Raw genomic sequence first — 15,969 nt, forward strand, 5'->3', positions numbered from 1 at the left:
TTTGTTCATTGCAATGCAAATTCAAACCTGATAATGAGACAAGTGAATTATAAGATAAATGGAGGACAATCACGTGTGGGGATTATGTTTTCGGCGTCTTTCTGATCGAGACCACAACAAACCGAAGAAACTCTATTCACACAGGAAACCCCAATCAAACCACAACCACAACCTCGAAGAAAAGGTTCATCAAAATCTCTTCCAACTAAGATAAATTGAGTTCTGATATTGAGTAGATTCCAATGGTCTAGTGCAAGTACAAAAAACATATCAAGTTTCTACAAACCATTATGGACCTTCCAAAAACAACAAATCAACCCTTGGCCGAGAATCAATCCTCCTCCGAGTCACTATTTATGAATACCATAACCAAGCAAGCACACCCGCTTTTTATCTCCCAGTAAGTTTGATATGCCATGCCATTCAACATAACAATTTTGACTATTCACAGGTTATACACTACTGGAAAATACACAGACCTTGTTGTCAAATGTCAAGGCAAAGAGTTCAAAGTTCATCGAGCAATCGTTTGTTCTCAATCAAAGCCTCTTGCTGCAGCTCTAGATAATGGATTCAAGGTAATGTAATTGCAAAGTGATGATGAGTGGCTTGTTCCTGCTAACACCAAGGGTTAGGAAGCTACTGATGGTGTATTCGATTTCGAGGATGACGAACCAGAGATTGTGGAGTACATGATCAAATTTCTTTACGATGGTATCTACTCGGTATCCAAACGGCAGAAACATCCTGATACTGCGACATGGGGAGGAAGCGCAAATTATGTCATGCCAGATGGAACATCTCGCACTGGAGATTCAGCATCGGAACCCGACCCATCATTTTACTTTACTTCGCCAGCCTTCCGCGCTCCAGCAAATAGTTCTACAAGTGGACTTGGCCAACTCTTTGGATCAGCTAGCCCGGCTGCGCGAAATTTGTTTCCAAGCTCAAATGGCGCCTCCATTTTTGGACCTCCACAAGCACCAAGAGATAGTGGACGCCACATGTTCAGCTATGTACCCCAACCTGATAAAAAACCATCACTATTCAGCCTTTATCGCGACGTCGCTTCTCATGCTACAGCTGCACCCACACCTGAAAACTTGTTTGGCTCGATTTCTCCAACTCATACTTATGCAACCACTCCTAGGCCAACACAAAACTTGTTTAATCCCATTGTTCCTGCCAATACCCCTACAGCTTCGACAGTATTCTCAACACAAAATTTGCTCTGTGGATTCACAGGAAATGCCTCGGGCAACATTATTGAGACAGCAAAAACTCCTATCCAATTATCAAAAGGCAAATTCAACTGGTCAGGTTCTGCTAGTCTCATTGGCGGGGGCGCAACTTTCAATAAATCTTCCGAAGAAATCGAGCTTCAGGCAGAGGATATGGTCAAGCATGCAAAAGTCTATATCATTGCAGAGAAATTTGATATCCAACCATTAAAGACACTTGCTCGTCAAAAATACTCTTCTGTCGCAAATAATTACTGGAATTCTTGTTGCTTTGTTCAAAGTATAGAACTTATTTTCGATGGCACGCCTGATATCTCTGAAGGCGATAGTCTTCGAAAGGCTGTTCTGGAAGTTGCTAGTAGGTATATGAAACAACTTCTAGTGAGAGAAGATTTCGCTCAAATGTGCCAGGAGAGAGGTGATATCGGTTTCTCAATTCTTCAGTGGTCTTCGTGGTCGATGTAAAAATTCCAAGGGATGCTATATGGAATGATTTTATGATACTGTAGGCTGATGAAGCTTTAAGTGGGAGAATGTTCTGGCAATTATGAAAGATACGACTTTATTTTGAGTTTTCTAATGATAGTAATGACCCATGCGAATGAGCTATACAGCTTATGGAATGTAGGACAGCCTACAGGTTTTCAATGTACAATAAAGGGTGTGTACACTCACGAGAAGAGTTTAGAAGTTGAATACAAAAAAGAATTCTCCAATACAGACCCATATTTATCTTAAAGATTGATCAAATGATTCAATGCAGATTAGATAACGAGACAGTATATTATGAATTCTAGAATCTGAAAGAGTAAAGGCCTTTCATGAATTTGTGCACTCACTATCAATGGCAAATGTTGAAGCCAACATACAATTGAACGCTTGCTTGAGTTGCAATTTTTCAAGAACAGGAGGTTGAATTGGAAGAAGAAAGCTTGAGGCTCCCAAACAGCTTTGATGAAATTCATAAAGAGTGAGCTTTCTGGAACGATTGAATCCATTTATTGATGTGAATATAAACATGAGTTCCTGTCACCGCCATCAAATCTTGGTGTGATAGTTCTTCTGTACAAGCAGCCATGAATCAACACCAGGTAGCAAATGCTGAAGCCCAGCGTGGGTAAGTCAACCCGTGTGATCTTGTCTACCTCAACTAACCTGTAAGAATTCACCACTCAGGAGAATACCATGATATCGAATTGAAGTGCAAAGACAACATTCTCGTTGCACACAGTGCAATATTGTTACCTCGCTCCACGATTCTCGCAAATAGAGAAGATGAGAGATGGAGCATCACTGAAACGAATCTAAGACAGTTTGATATGTCAGATCAGGATTCAGTCATCGTCAACGCAGCACTTTCGTACATCTATACTTCTGAATACAATGATGATCCTGTTGGTACCCGTTCAAATACGAACATGCCTTCTTACGTACCTGCCATGCCTCGTCAGTCACAGGATTCCTTCCCAGCTGCTAGAAACCTGGACGACTCACGACTGCTCTTCAACACGGAAATGTACATCTTCGCCTGCAAATACAAGATCGGCAAGCTGGACTGCCTAGCCGCAGAAAAATTTTATCATGTCGCGCATCTTCCTTCGTCACCTTTGCTCTACTCTAAGGCAGATGTATTGGATAAGAGACCTGCTTTTGTTGCAGCCGCATCTCTTTTCTGTGACAACATGTCGGATCTTTTCGACAGGAAGAGCGATGAGTTATGGAAGACTATGAAAATAGTATCATTCACGAACTACATGGGTTTGAAGGACACGAGATGGGAAGACAGGGAGGCGAAGTCTCCGAAGAGGATTTTCTGGGAAAGGGAGGATTTCATGATGGAGTTGTTAGAGGCGGGATGGCATCTGTATCACGACCTTTCAATCGGCCTGAGAAACTCGGGGTAACTTGCTAGAAGTAATGGCTGTAAACATTCATCTTCATCAATAGAGAGCCGAAGTCACTTGCGATACGGATGATTATGACCTCGTCAATCACATTGGGATTTATGAATTACAGCAGAAATGAAGAGAGTTCGCTTAGCCTCATCGTCCAACAATTGTAATCTTTGCAGCCTTCATACTTTGTTCCTCAACGAAATAAGCGCTTGCTGTGAATTACCGCTCAGTTGACAAATCCATTAAAGTGTAATTTCAATCAGCTAAGAATGTAAATTTCGCCTTTCGTTTTCAGTATGGATACCCGTCCTTCATTCGGATTTTGGAAATATCAAATTCAAGGGAAACAATAGAAACTTTCTGTGCTCTGGTAATATGACAATAATGTACAAGTGCTATCTTGTTTTATGAAGTCAATGCATGATATTTCGCCCCTCTCGAGCCATTTATTTCTTTCCCTTTGTCTTCTTCTTACTAGTTTGCCTCCTCTCGCCCTCGGATCTTCCCAATACACCCCTTGTTCTCTGGTATTGCAAGACAATATTCTGCACACTACCCATATCATGCTTGGGCTTCCTCATGTATGTCAACCTAGCTCTTCTAGCTCTCTTGGCCTTCCTCTGTACCACCTCAATACCCTCCACGTTGGGACTATATATCTTGTACCACATCTCGACACCCACTCTCGTCAACTCATTTCTCAATAAGATACCCGTCTCCACACCTCGTCTTCGAATATTGATGCATACTCCAGCAAATGGATCGCCGGTTTTGAGTCGTATGAGGAGAATATCGCCAACTCTGGCTGCTTCTGGGTTTGTTTTGGAGAATAGGTTGGTACGGGCACCGGTGGGATCAAGGACGGCAATTTGCTCTGCGTGAAGGTTTTTTATTGGTTCCTTGAAGACTTGAGCCGGTGATGAGGGTGGAGGGTAGGTTTTGATTTTTCGGACAGCTATTTGGGGTATCAGTATAAAGAGGAACTCAATTGTAAGATTGATGGAGGGCCGACCTTGAGTCTGAAGAGGAGTCTGCGACGCAGGTTTTGAGTTATGATATGTAGTCAAAGACCTCGAAATGGTCTTCTGTTGTCTCGATTGCCTCAAGATAGATTTCCAACAGCTCAATGGCCGCAATGTGGGTGTCATGGTTGCCATGCTTGTTGTGGTCTAGAATTTGTGTTGAAGTGAGGTTGAATGCGACCAATCTGAAAAATTCTGCCGCTTTTGGGGTCACCGCCTAAATATTTAAATCAGAACTCCAAACTCTCTTGATGATAACGGTCGACCTCGCCCCTCCAAATTGTAACTGTACACTCTCGCAACGCCACCTGAATTTACTCTCCAGGTCATTATGAGTGGTAAAGGTCTTTCCAAGGTCATTCGTGGCAGCGAATGCTTGTTCAAACATGCGCCACTAAAATTGACCAGACAACAACGATCTTTCACAAGTTCTCCAGTATGCCACAAAGTTGGTATGTGATTGAATTTGCCAGGTCGTATTTCATGTGTTGACTTTAAAGTAGGCCAAGTCCCATCTTTCTCTCCAACTTCCTCCCCAGAGCTTGACGCCTTACTATTGAAATATCGAAAGAATCTTTTCCTACCCGCACATCTTTCAGAATACGACCAGGAGCTAGTATACGGCAAGAGGCATGCAGAATCACTCAAGACTGACCCCGTCAAGGTCCAGATTGGTGGAGAAGAGTTCGTCCTAGAGCACATAAACCAATTGAAAGATCTACCAGGCACTACCAAAGGATTTAGAGAGGTTCTTAATCTTATGATGGAAAAGAAGGACTGGGACAATCTACCACAGTTTCTAGAGGGACATCGCGATTGTAGACGACCTTTAGCCCAGGCCTTATATTGCCAGATGATTCGACGGGCCGGCTTAGTAGGACGAATGGATGCTGTTATTGAGGCGGCAAGAAGAGTTCGCTACACGGGATTCCGCTTGAACGACGAAGAAGTTGTTATGCAAATGATGTACTGGATCTACTACAAGGCACAGGTCAGTGGTTTCGAAGAACACGAGACGGAGCAGGCTCTTGCATGGGCAGAAGCCGTGGCAGATTTGCTTGAGGATCCAAGACATGCTGGAGACAAGGGCCCATTACTTGCAGAGGGCGCAAATGATGTACGGGCTCTTCCGGAAGTTATTGGCATATTGTTGCAGTTGGCTGCAGTTCGTGCTGTAAAACATACGGATGGGAAAGATTTGGATGGGAAGGTCGCAACTTATGCTACAAGGCTACTTGGAACGCCATACGACTTGAGCACTTCTTTACTCAATCTCAAAAGGCCTGAGGTACGAGTGTACTCGAAATCTGACGCCGCCGACTCGGACATAGCCAGTCAAACTAAAATTGATGGTGGAAACTATTCTGCAGAGGAAATTCAGAAAAAGACTCTCCGGGCTAAGAACCATTGGCTTGTAGCTGCAGTACCAGTGCTACATGGGATGAAAACAGCATTGCATGTTTTCGGTCCATCAACGATAGCTTCATTGAAGTTGAAGGAGCACATACCTCGATTAGAGAAACGTGTCAACAGGTACGCATCCGACTTAAAGGGGATCGCTGCGGGAAATCTGGGTTATAGAACGTATACCAATTTATTTGGCTCAGCATGAGTCACATGTTTCTTTTAATGATCGGATGAAAACTTTTGTATTTGTATATACTTGTACAATAATCTAAGGAAGCACGATGTACTTCTCTAAATGCTTTGGAATTGCTCCTAGAAGTTTCTTTTCCGACAACCACTTCTTAGAGAACAATCGGTCCGCATATCTGTATGCGCCATCGCATAGTACTGTCACAACAGTGTGGCCCTTTCCGAGTTTTTCGGCTAGCTCCTTTGCAGCCGCAACATTTAAACATGAGCTAGCTCCGAGGTACAATCCTTCCTCGTCTAGACAACGGTAGACCATCTCGATACTCTTCTCATCACTAATGTGCATTGAGCCGTCCAATAAATCAATGTCTAATTTTAAGTTGTCCGTAACTCTGCCTTGTCCGATTCCCTCTGTGATACTAGAGCCAGTTCTATCCACCAGCTTTCCACCTGATTGAATGTATGAATGCAACACGCTTCCTGGAGGATCTGCAAGGTAACATTTGACTCTTCCGTCGGACTTCGTCTTCAAGTATCGAGTGATTCCGGCCAAGGTACCTGCGGTTCCCGTGGCACAGGTGAAGGCATCCACTTTGCCATTGGTCTGATTCCATATTTCTGGCCCAGTAGTCTCAATGTGGGCTCGTCTATTCGCGATATTATCGAATTGATTTGTCCAGACCGCGTTCTCTAATTTATCCGCATGTCGCTTTGCTTGGTGATTGTAATTTTGGGGATTGTCGAAAGCTACTGCTGGCACTGGATACACCTCGGCACCCAATAATCTCAGAAGGTCAATCTTTCCTTGAGATTGTGTATTGGGCATGTAGATGACGAGCTTGTAACCTTTAGATCTGCAAACGTGTGCGAGACCAATTCCGGTGTTTCCGGCGGTTCCTTCGACGACAGTTCCTCCAGGCTTGAGTAAACCTCTCTCTTCGGCGTCTTTCACAACATATAGAGCTGCTCGGTCCTTGATTGATCCTCCAGGGTTCATAAACTCTGCCTTTCCCAATACTTCACAACCAGTTGAATCGGAGATGTGATTTAATCGAATGAGTGGGGTGTTTCCAATCGCTATAATCCTTTAGTCAATACTTCATAATGCGCCATGAAATACCAAGATTCAACGAACCTCCAGTTAAACCTTTTACCACACCCTGAGCTTTAGAAACTCCAATTCCATATTGATTTGGAGCTTCCATCTGAGCAACATTTTCCGCAGCTCTGACAGCTGTGGTCGCAAAGCGACGAACACCAGATCTGAACATCTTTAAGATGATTTAAGAAAACAATTGGACTAAACTTTTGCACTTGACTTTTGTACTTCCCGAGATTCTTTATCCGATTCTAAATGCTTCGCACTGGCCCGATGTCGCCATCGATAATTTGTCCCGCAGGCGGGTCTTATCGCTTATCGCTGACAACGTCTCATGACTAAGCAGGGGTAGGAAAGTAAACAAATCAATGTCAACAAACGGCAAACATCGAATGTGAAATGAAAAAGTTATTGATCATCTAACGCGTTGATGCAGCTTGCTACAATAGTTTTCCGACGCTCAGTATAGTTTCCTCTACGAATATCACAATCACTCAATCCACATATAACGAATATACGAACACCAAACGAAACAATCTACGATCAAAACGCAATTTTTCATCTCACACCTGAACCCAAGAAAATACGATGCCAGGCAAAGTCTCTAGCAGGAGCTCGAGGACATCTGCCTCTGGATCTCGCAAATCTACTACAGCCGAACCAAGTAGCCGCAGATCTGCTACATCCAAATCCTCAGCGCCATACGTTGAAATTCCAGAAGAAACACCAGACAATGAGTTGCGAACGCAAGTTTCATCCATATTTCGAGATTCCCAAAGAAACACCGCATCGCATAGAAAATTGGTCGTTAACTTGCGTAAAATACAAGAGGCCTGCTGTTATGAGCCAACTAGCAAGAAGAACAAAACTGGCGCAGAAGACTTCGATGAGGAGGAATTTACATACGAGTTCACAAGATGCGTTCTAAGGGTGATGCCGATCAAAAAGAGTGAGAGTGTTGGAGAGAAGGCGATTCGTTTTATCGGACTATTCTTGAGACATGCTAATGAGAAGGACAACGAAGTGACCCCAGCAAATGAAGAGGAGGATGGAGTATTAGTTGAGACGCCAAGTACGAGACTCACAAGTCACCTCATGTCGACTATATTACCTCTTTTGACTGCCAAGGAGAAATTTGTGCGGTTCAGATCCACGCAGCTGATTTCGCATATCATTAACTCTCTCGATTCGATTGATGACGATCTCTTTCAGCAACTCCGACATGGGCTTCTGCGCAGAATTCATGATAAAGAAGCGATGGTGAGAGTGCAAGCTGTTCTTGGTCTTGGCAGATTGGCTGGAAACGAAGCAGAAGGGGATGCAGATGAAAGCGATGATGAATCTTCTGGGGGTTTGCTTGTCAAACTATTGGCGGTCTTGCAAAATGATCCTAGTGCCGACGTTCGAAGGTCTCTTTTGATCAATCTACCAATATTACCCAATACACTCCCATACTTGCTAGAAAGGGCCAGAGATCAGGACCCTGCAACTCGTCGGGCACTATATTCTCGACTTTTACCAGCACTTGGGGATTTCCGACATTTGTCACTCTCGATGCGTGAAAAGTTATTACGATGGGGTCTTCGCGACCGAGATGAAAACGTTCGCAAAGCGGCAGGAAGACTTTTCAGGGAGCGTTGGATTGAAGATTGTTTGGCCTCAGCTGCAGCAGAGTCTGCGGAAGGTGAGGTAGCCGAAGAGAATAAAGCACCGAATATGGATGCGCTATTGGAGCTTCTTGAAAGAATCGATGTTGTTAACTCTGGGGTTGAAAATGGGGTTGCGCTAGAGGCGATGAAGGGCTTTTGGGAGGGCCGACCCGACTTTCGAGATGCGGTTACATTTGATGATCACTTCTGGGATACCTTATCGGCTGAAGCTGTATTTATGGCAAGAAGTTTCAATGATTTCTGTCGGAACGATGGAAACAGCAAGTATGAGGCTTTGATTGAAGAGAAAATGCCCGAAGTTACAAAGCTCGCATTTTACCTCCAGAGGTATACTGCTGTTTTGGTAGAGGCTCTTAAGAGGATTGCAACACAGGAGGAAATCACCGAGGATGTAGCGGAAGAGGAAGACACCGTGGAACAAGAATTTATTGTCGAACAATTACTCCACATTGCTCGAACTCTGGACTACTCAGATGAAGTTGGACGACGGAAGATGTTTACGCTTCTAAGACAGCACTTGGCGATTCCAGATCTCCCCGAGGAAGTTACTAAATTGACTGTGGAAGTTCTTAGAGGAATTTGTGCCGCAACCCCTGCTGGTGAAAAGGAGTTCTGTAGTGTGGTCTTAGAAGCTGTTGCAGATGTTCATGATACGGTCATGGATGAACAAGATTTCGAGGATGCGGAAGAAAGCTTCCACTCTGCAAGATCCGACGTCAGTGACGACGAGAAACCCACTAGAGGCAAGAAAAAGCCTCCAATGACAGAAGAAGAAGAGCAAGAAAAGGCGGTCCGTGAAATCATGGTCAACATGAAATGCTTACACATTGTGCAATGCATGCTGGAAAATGTTGAAGGAAGTCTTAAGGAAAATGCGGATCTTGTGGCCATGCTTAATAACCTTGTCGTACCAGCTGTACGTAGTCACGAAGCACCAGTGCGAGAACGTGGTCTTCTCTGTATTGGTCTGTGTTCGCTTCTTGACAAATCTTTAGCCGAGGAGAACCTCGCTCTTTTCATACATTTCTTTAGCAAAGGCCACTCTGCTCTTCAAATCACCGCTTTGCAGATCTTGACTGACATGCTCAATCAACACGGCGCCCAACTCTTGGAATCAAATCCTACAATTTTGACCAAGGTCTATTTGAAGGCTTTGAAAGCTGGTGCAAAAGACCCTGAAGTCCAGGCAGCAGCTACAGTTGCTGTTGCTAAACTCTTACTAGGACGTGTAATTACGGATTCCTCGTCTGCTATCGATGATCTATTGAAGACATTGGTTGTCCTTTACTTTGATCCTAGCACAGCTCATAACCAAGGGGTTCGTCAAACACTTACGTATTTCCTACCAGTTTACTGTTACAGCAGAACAGAAAATCAAGATAGGATGCGCGGAGTGGCATTAGATGCTATGCACAAGCTATTTGAAACGCAAGATGATGATGAGGATGCCGAGGCCGAGATGGTTGGCCTTGGGACGATCGGTGCCCATTTGGTAGATTGGACAGACCCTAGAAAATGTTATGTTCCTGGAAATCAACTCACGTTGTCCGATGATGCAGCCAAGAAAGCAGTCAATGGAGATGTACATCTTGATTTTGCTATGGATATTCTGGAAAGGTTAAATTCTTCTATGAGACGTATGTTGAAACTTTCATCCCTAGTGTGCTATTAAACCTCAACTAACACTTCAAACAGTAGAAGAAAAGAAAACCCTCACACCTCTTCTCGCCAAGCTTCACATCTCGCCAGCTTCATCCGAGGATAAGCTTCGTGCCACATATGAGGAGGTAACCGAGGCCGTCGAGAACAAAAAGTTGGGCCTTGATGCTACTGGCAGGAATGCTTTGTTCAAGATACACGTTACACTTGGCAAGATTGTAAATTCTTTGGCCGAAAAAGATACGAGAGAGGAAAGTGTTTTGAGAGGAGGAAGTGTAATGAGAGATAGTGTAAGGGGTGAAAGCGTCCCACTTGGTGACAGCAACAGAAGCAGGGCTGGAAGTGTAGAATCGAAAAAGAGCAGAGGTCCAGAAGTGATAATGGACAACCGAATCAAAATGGAGAGCGTAGAGGAAGACGTAGAGGAAAATGCGGAGGGAGAAGATGTCAATGAAAGCGAAGGAACGGTCGTGGCTGACCAAGAAAAGACCATCGTTCCTCCCGATGAGGAGGAATCGTTGTTAGAACAACAATTGCAGGATAGTCTGGTTGAAAGCCTTCTGGATGATGATGGAGATATTGAGATGGGTATGTAGGGCTGAGATGTATATGAGTAATGGTTTGGAATACTTTTCCTGGAGTTCGGTTGGGATTAGTGTGTTGGATTAACGAATCTATGAATTGATGCCCTCATCATTGGGATAATGAACTTGTACTGAATTCAGTATACTGCGGGATTTTTACTGCGAGTGACGCACGTTGTTTTTGTACTGAGGAGACGCCAGAACCTACTCTGCACTTGGAGTTTGCAATCAAGCATGCTAATAGGTGCTGCTATCGAGTATAGTTTCTAAGGTGGATTGAGATATTGCTCAAGAAAACGCAAACTAATAGTTTTGAAATGATCATCCCTGTGTCATCTATATATACTCTTCTTCAAAGATCACTACTAAATGACAAGACTTCCTCTCTTCAAAGCCCATCCAGAGGACAAGACAGTTCTTTTATACATATGCCTGAATCATTCACAGTGCCTTTTGGACAACGCTATCCTCCATGAAAGCTCTATAGATATCACAATTTCGATTTCCCATCCGAGTCTTTACTCCACAAGCCATCCCATTCTACTTTATGCTCTAAATGCTCTTTCCGGGTTGGCACGCGCACTTTGTGATGTTCACATGTGCAATAAATAATCGAGCCATCTTGACTAGTCATGGTACCACGAAGCATCGCCATCGTTTTGCCGTATTGTACTACTTCAGTATAGATGCGAACAGTTGTGCCTAGGAATCATTAATATTAATCATTCTCTGAACGTGCCATTTCCAGCACATGATCAGATAGAAATCTACGTACCGACAGGAACAGCCCTTAGATAACTCAAATTGAGCGTCCTGGTCACCCCGCCAAGAAAACTACTCCCCGTCAGCATTATCATGTTTCAAATCTACCCCCAAATTCCGAAGGGAAAGAAAAACATACTCCCAAGATCCAGGTTTAGCAACAGGTCCCAAAGCAAATGTAGTACACATATCAAATATCACACCTCCGGCTCCTCCATGCATCACATTGTTGATATTGCTGTATTGTTCATCTATTAAAAATTCGAACGTTGCAGTTCCTGAGGAGGTGGCATCAATGATTTTGATGTTTTCCATAAGGTGGGAGTCGAAGCCTTTGAAATTTTGGGCTTGGGCGATTAGTCGGTATCTGGGGGTTTGTTAGAGCGGGGTGGGAAAGGAGGATATAGGACTTAAGGGGGAGAGGAAGAAAAGAGATTGGTATGTGAAGTGAAGAACTAATATGAGAAATTGAGACTAGACAGATCAATCGGCATATAGAGAAATCGAATTGATGCTGAAGAACTTCCTGAAGCTGTGATATACTAACTACCCAGGAAGAAAGAGTCCTTCGTTGCACAGAAGACGGCTAGAAGAATACCACCACCCTACAGGTACAGTACGACACTGTATCATGTACTCCCACTTGGGGCATTGAAGCAGGTAAATTCTTGAGACAGGTACATAGAGAAAGTAAAAATGAATACCTATCAAAAATCGCTTCGACACCCTTCATAGCCTCCTCCCGTGACTTCGACATATTGCACCAAATACCCCGTTCTCTCTTCTTATCCTCCTATCCTACCCAGACTACCCTTGTGCAGGTTAAGAAACGTTAACTGGCTTGGAATAGATGTAAACTGGGCAAAGTATAAGATGTTGAAGCTTCACGACAATCCTGTAGTTTGAATTGTATCGAGCACTAGACGCGACGTTCTTGCCGAGGTTCGGATGGCGGATCGGATCGTGAGGTTTGGCGGGGTGAGGTGAACCGATATACCAATATCTTAAATTCATTAAAATTTAATAATAATTATAATTTACGATATATCAAGCTGAAATTCTCTAATCTGTATAATCTAATGTAAATTTATATCACAGAGGATAGCTACGTTACTTGGCCACTTTGGGGTTAGAATAGGTAGTAATAGGAGTCAATAAATTAAATTGACTTGAGGACTGATTACAGTGATCTGCTCTCCTACATATACCCGGGTTAGACGACATAAGCCCCTAACTGAGCAGTAGTGGTATGCCTGTGTGATACATAATTGGTACATAACACTGAACGACTATTGGGTGGTGGTGCACGTGTGGTGCACGTGACATGTGGTTTTCAGTCCGTGAAAAAGATTACACGGCATTATAAAATCATCAATTTTTAAGCCTTATTGGAACAACAATCGTTTTCCCTCTAATAATGGCCACCAAAAAGAAATCCTTGGAATAATAGTTTCGATATACTCTAAAATCTACGACATGAAATGACGTACAGAGAAGTTCTTGCGGTCTTCCATGATATGCTTGCAGGCTACAGTCTTTCGTCTTCCGCATATTGTGTCTCGTCATAGCGCCCGTGTCGATGTTTTGTTTCATAAGTAGCCTGACGCGATGTTATTTCAATCTTTGCCGATCAAGCACCTCTTACCCCTTGGTGATAACAAGAAGAAGATTTGAGGGTCCATATCCGCATCACTCATACCCTCGAGCGTGGAGATCTTAGCTTCAGGGAATGCGCGGAAGAAAAGCGCAGTCGCCAGGCGAAGCTCGATTTCTGCCAAGTGCTGTCCCAAGCAGACTGTGTTTACACAATATTAACGCTTGGAATTCATGCAAAAAGGATGGAATGTAAAGACGTACCTCGTGATCCACCACCAAACGGCATATAGGCATCCTTCATTTCTCTCGTCGTAGCATTCCATCTGCTTGGCTCGAAGCTCTCTGGATCCGGGAAGTATTCTGCGTTGCGATGTAAGGTATAGGCTTGGGTGGATACAGTCGTGCCTCCTGGTAGTGCGTAGCCATTGAACTCAACGCCCTCTACTGGAACTACACGTGGTAATGCAGACGGTGCAGCACAGTAAAGACGTAGCGTTTCCTTGATAACATTGTTCAACAATGGCAGGCTATGGAGATCTGCATCGACGAAGTTAGATGGGAGAGTACTGAGCTCCTCCACTAGTGCCTTCTTTATCTTGGGGTGCTTGCAAACGGCCCACGTCAGGTATGTCATGGTGTTGGCGGTTGTGTCGCTGCCGGCAATTATAAATGCCATGGCGTTGTTCACAATATCGCTGTCAGACAGACCATTCTCATCGCTACGGAATAGTTTTTTAAGAAGCATAGGGTAAGACTCGTTCTTTACGGCTACACACTTCGATCGCTCAATCGATTCTTCAGCGTAGTGTCGCAGACGCTTAGCTGACTCGGCTGCCGCCTTGAAAATAGGGATCGGGGCCACACTTGACACCTTCGTTATGAAGGGGAATGTGCCCCGAATACCACCAGCGAGCCCATTGGTCTCGATATCCTGGATGTATTGGTTTTTCTGTGGGTTCTCACTCAGTAAAAGTCTCATAAGAACGGAAGATTGTTCTAGCTTTCCCCGAAATGACCAGCACCTACCTTTCCAGATTCCAACATCTTAAAGGATTCCCCGAAGCTGAGTTCCCCAATTACATCAGTCGCCATGAACATCCACCACTTGAAAATGTCCGCTGCTCCTCGCTTCGCCATTTCCTCTGAAATTCCCTTGACTGCGAGATCCATATTTCGACGAATATACACTTCCACGGGCCTGAGCGAGGATTCCGACATTGGCGACGAGAGAAGACGTCGGAGATGTCGATGATGGCCAATTTCAGTTGTGTTGAACACATTGAGGACGGTTGGGGGCGTGAAGGATTTGTACCACTGCGATTTCTTGAAGGAACTCTTGACATTGTGGATCTTTTTCGTTGCAGCAATATCGGAAACATGCACCTCCGTTGGGCTCACTCGGACGATCGAGCCTGAGTAAATGTTAATATCATAATCGCTGGGCGCATACACACATGTGAATGCTTACCATATTTACAGTGCAGGTTGTGAACATATAAAGTTCGATCCCCCTTAACGATTTTATACCGTAGGAAAGCCGATGTCCATTTCGTGTACCAAGGACCAGGCAATCGAGCCAAAGGGTTTGCGAAAACATTATAGATAATAAGCTAGCTTTTTGGTGAGAACAATACATGGTATGAATTTCTGATAAATTATTTTCTTCAAAGCCAACGTAGTGGTGCAAGGGAAGCTTTTCTCACCGTAGCAATCGTAACAGCTACGAGGACTACTACCGTCCCCCTCTCCACGGGCAGGGATTGAATGTTGAGCAACATGATCGGGCACAATACGTTGTTGAGATTAAGCATTCAAAAAATGGGAAATTTTACAACTACTATACTAACCCCAATTATATGCAGTGCCATAACGGTCTCCGGCAATTGAAAGCAAGTGCGAGCAGAGCTCGTTGAGCCTTCCATCATTTACTTGTGTTTCGTCGATTTCAGAATGGACAGCCTCGTAGTCCGAAGTCCGAATTTTAGCCATGTTTGATCGGAACCGAAAAAACGATCCCGTCCGTAAACTGGGGAAGCTACAGGAGGAAACTAATCGAGTTTCCGCCCCACCTAATTCCCACCCTTACACCAATAACTTTTTTGATGATTACTACTAACACGATCTAATACTAAATGGTCACGGAGTGTCTCGATTACATACTAGAGCATATCGATAGAGGTTAAATGACTAGAATAAGAAATCTAGAGAGGAAAGAGATTCTTAAGAAATCTCTATATCTCGTTATATAATAAAGTATCGCTTAGTTTAAGCTAGTCTCAAACTGAGGTAACTATGATGAGATATCACTAGACGCGTAAAATTTGTTATATATAGCCACTCTCTTGATCGCCCCTTCCGTGTCCTCCGATTTGACCGCAAATCCTACTCTAGTCTAATTCTTCAAATCATAATGATATGATCTAGCAAGAGCCAAGACTAAACTATTCACCAACTTCTTTAAGACTTAACAGCTCCAATCGCGGACCTTTGTACATGGGGTGGGATTGTGATCTTGATGTAAGCATAATTTGAAACTTTATGGAAGATGTAATTTTCGACAGTTCATTTGTATTGGTTTGAGGGCAATAATCATGATGTAGTACCTACAATTTAGATTCTAGTTGTCAAATTGTATTCCATCTGAAGAGCTAGCTATGTATAGAATAAATAATCCTTCTATAGGCAGTACTATTATAGTAATAGCTCGTCTTTGGAATAATAGACTATGAATAACCTAAAGCCATCTATTCGCCCGTTTGCAATATAAGTTTTTATTACATCACATACTAAAATTATCGATTGATAGTAATGAAAATCACAGAGCAGAATTAGATTAATAGAATGA

The 15,969-nt window shown here is 43.6% G+C and overlaps 8 protein-coding genes across 9 annotated transcripts, besides 1 other annotated feature; 4 read left to right on the forward strand and 4 right to left on the reverse strand.

Annotated features, from left to right (window-relative positions):
* Positions 1–143: 143 nt before the first annotated feature.
* Positions 144–1,989, forward strand: BCIN_15g02840 (hypothetical protein). Its single transcript, XM_024697514.1, has 3 exons — positions 144–400; positions 452–578; positions 636–1,989. Exons 1-3 carry the CDS (start codon positions 291–293, stop codon positions 1,704–1,706), a joined length of 1,308 nt encoding a protein of 435 aa, XP_024553330.1. The 5' UTR covers positions 144–290; the 3' UTR covers positions 1,707–1,989.
* A 75-nt stretch (positions 1,990–2,064) lies between these two features.
* Positions 2,065–3,250, forward strand: BCIN_15g02850 (hypothetical protein). The gene is made up of 2 exons (XM_001558182.2): positions 2,065–2,358; positions 2,404–3,250. Exons 1-2 carry the CDS (start codon positions 2,318–2,320, stop codon positions 3,143–3,145), a joined length of 783 nt encoding a protein of 260 aa, XP_001558232.1. The 5' UTR covers positions 2,065–2,317; the 3' UTR covers positions 3,146–3,250.
* Positions 2,318–2,362: a sequence feature (Short protein (BCIN_15g02850, ATZ57744.1) was converted to a misc_feature.).
* Positions 3,251–3,420: 170 nt separating the features above from the next.
* BCIN_15g02860 (hypothetical protein) lies at positions 3,421–4,340 on the reverse strand. Its single transcript, XM_024697515.1, has 2 exons — positions 4,149–4,340; positions 3,421–4,091 (listed from the first exon to the last, which is right to left on the reverse strand). Exons 1-2 carry the CDS (start codon positions 4,282–4,284, stop codon positions 3,583–3,585), a joined length of 645 nt encoding a protein of 214 aa, XP_024553331.1. The 5' UTR covers positions 4,285–4,340; the 3' UTR covers positions 3,421–3,582.
* Positions 4,341–4,421: 81 nt separating this feature from the next.
* Positions 4,422–5,810, forward strand: BCIN_15g02870 (hypothetical protein). The gene is made up of 2 exons (XM_024697516.1): positions 4,422–4,610; positions 4,662–5,810. Exons 1-2 carry the CDS (start codon positions 4,490–4,492, stop codon positions 5,768–5,770), a joined length of 1,230 nt encoding a protein of 409 aa, XP_024553332.1. The 5' UTR covers positions 4,422–4,489; the 3' UTR covers positions 5,771–5,810.
* BCIN_15g02880 (hypothetical protein) lies at positions 5,789–7,115 on the reverse strand. Its single transcript, XM_001558185.2, has 2 exons — positions 6,890–7,115; positions 5,789–6,831 (listed from the first exon to the last, which is right to left on the reverse strand). The coding sequence occupies exons 1-2, from the start codon at positions 7,023–7,025 to the stop codon at positions 5,834–5,836; spliced, it is 1,134 nt and encodes a 377-aa protein (XP_001558235.1). The 5' UTR covers positions 7,026–7,115; the 3' UTR covers positions 5,789–5,833.
* A 128-nt stretch (positions 7,116–7,243) lies between these two features.
* Bcycg1 lies at positions 7,244–11,009 on the forward strand. The gene is made up of 2 exons (XM_001558186.2): positions 7,244–10,160; positions 10,219–11,009. The coding sequence occupies exons 1-2, from the start codon at positions 7,442–7,444 to the stop codon at positions 10,776–10,778; spliced, it is 3,279 nt and encodes a 1,092-aa protein (XP_001558236.2). The 5' UTR covers positions 7,244–7,441; the 3' UTR covers positions 10,779–11,009.
* Positions 11,010–11,033: 24 nt separating this feature from the next.
* On the reverse strand, positions 11,034–12,491 carry BCIN_15g02900 (hypothetical protein). The gene is made up of 4 exons (XM_024697517.1): positions 12,233–12,491; positions 11,668–11,895; positions 11,542–11,600; positions 11,034–11,468 (listed from the first exon to the last, which is right to left on the reverse strand). The coding sequence occupies exons 1-4, from the start codon at positions 12,283–12,285 to the stop codon at positions 11,257–11,259; spliced, it is 552 nt and encodes a 183-aa protein (XP_024553333.1). The 5' UTR covers positions 12,286–12,491; the 3' UTR covers positions 11,034–11,256.
* A 74-nt stretch (positions 12,492–12,565) lies between these two features.
* BCIN_15g02910 (hypothetical protein) lies at positions 12,566–15,765 on the reverse strand. Of its 2 annotated transcripts, XM_024697518.1 has the most exons (5): positions 14,828–15,765; positions 14,593–14,734; positions 14,151–14,536; positions 13,386–14,073; positions 12,566–13,323 (listed from the first exon to the last, which is right to left on the reverse strand). In XM_024697518.1, the coding sequence occupies exons 1-5, from the start codon at positions 14,900–14,902 to the stop codon at positions 13,145–13,147; spliced, it is 1,470 nt and encodes a 489-aa protein (XP_024553335.1). In that variant the 5' UTR covers positions 14,903–15,765; the 3' UTR covers positions 12,566–13,144. The 2 variants fall into 2 exon arrangements, with proteins under 2 accessions (XP_024553335.1, XP_024553334.1); XM_024697519.1 differs by having other exon boundaries at positions 14,593–15,765.
* Positions 15,766–15,969: the final 204 nt, after the last annotated feature.

The sequence above is a fragment of the Botrytis cinerea genome, chromosome 15 (genome assembly GCF_000143535.2).
Source record: "Botrytis cinerea B05.10 chromosome 15, complete sequence".
Taxonomy (NCBI): domain Eukaryota; kingdom Fungi; phylum Ascomycota; class Leotiomycetes; order Helotiales; family Sclerotiniaceae; genus Botrytis; species Botrytis cinerea.

Coding starts and splice junctions, on each gene's coding strand:
- BCIN_15g02840 (XM_024697514.1), top strand. CDS start 291: ATGGACCTTCCAAAAACAACAAATCAACCCTTGGCCGAGAATCAATCC. Junction 401..451: donor CACCCGCTTTTTATCTCCCA/GTAAGTTTGATA, acceptor GACTATTCACAG/GTTATACACTACTGGAAAAT. Junction 579..635: donor CTCTAGATAATGGATTCAAG/GTAATGTAATTG, acceptor ACCAAGGGTTAG/GAAGCTACTGATGGTGTATT.
- BCIN_15g02850 (XM_001558182.2), top strand. CDS start 2,318: ATGAATCAACACCAGGTAGCAAATGCTGAAGCCCAGCGTGG. Junction 2,359..2,403: donor AATGCTGAAGCCCAGCGTGG/GTAAGTCAACCC, acceptor CTAACCTGTAAG/AATTCACCACTCAGGAGAAT.
- BCIN_15g02900 (XM_024697517.1), bottom strand. CDS start 12,285: ATGTCGAAGTCACGGGAGGAGGCTATGAAGGGTGTCGAAGCGATTTTT. Junction 11,896..12,232: donor GTCGAAGCGATTTTTGATAG/GTATTCATTTTT, acceptor ACAAACCCCCAG/ATACCGACTAATCGCCCAAG. Junction 11,601..11,667: donor GCTAAACCTGGATCTTGGGA/GTATGTTTTTCT, acceptor GACGGGGAGTAG/TTTTCTTGGCGGGGTGACCA.
- BCIN_15g02910 (XM_024697518.1), bottom strand. CDS start 14,902: ATGTTGCTCAACATTCAATCCCTGCCCGTGGAGAGGGGGACGGTAGTA. Junction 14,735..14,827: donor TAGCTGTTACGATTGCTACG/GTGAGAAAAGCT, acceptor CCAAAAAGCTAG/CTTATTATCTATAATGTTTT. Junction 14,074..14,150: donor AGATGTTGGAATCTGGAAAG/GTAGGTGCTGGT, acceptor GAGAACCCACAG/AAAAACCAATACATCCAGGA.
- BCIN_15g02880 (XM_001558185.2), bottom strand. CDS start 7,025: ATGTTCAGATCTGGTGTTCGTCGCTTTGCGACCACAGCTGTCAGAGCT. Junction 6,832..6,889: donor GGTAAAAGGTTTAACTGGAG/GTTCGTTGAATC, acceptor AAAGGATTATAG/CGATTGGAAACACCCCACTC.
- Bcycg1 (XM_001558186.2), top strand. CDS start 7,442: ATGCCAGGCAAAGTCTCTAGCAGGAGCTCGAGGACATCTGCCTCTGGA. Junction 10,161..10,218: donor GTTAAATTCTTCTATGAGAC/GTATGTTGAAAC, acceptor CACTTCAAACAG/TAGAAGAAAAGAAAACCCTC.
- BCIN_15g02860 (XM_024697515.1), bottom strand. CDS start 4,284: ATGACACCCACATTGCGGCCATTGAGCTGTTGGAAATCTATCTTGAGG. Junction 4,092..4,148: donor GACTCCTCTTCAGACTCAAG/GTCGGCCCTCCA, acceptor TACCCCAAATAG/CTGTCCGAAAAATCAAAACC.
- BCIN_15g02870 (XM_024697516.1), top strand. CDS start 4,490: ATGAGTGGTAAAGGTCTTTCCAAGGTCATTCGTGGCAGCGAATGCTTG. Junction 4,611..4,661: donor TCCAGTATGCCACAAAGTTG/GTATGTGATTGA, acceptor ACTTTAAAGTAG/GCCAAGTCCCATCTTTCTCT.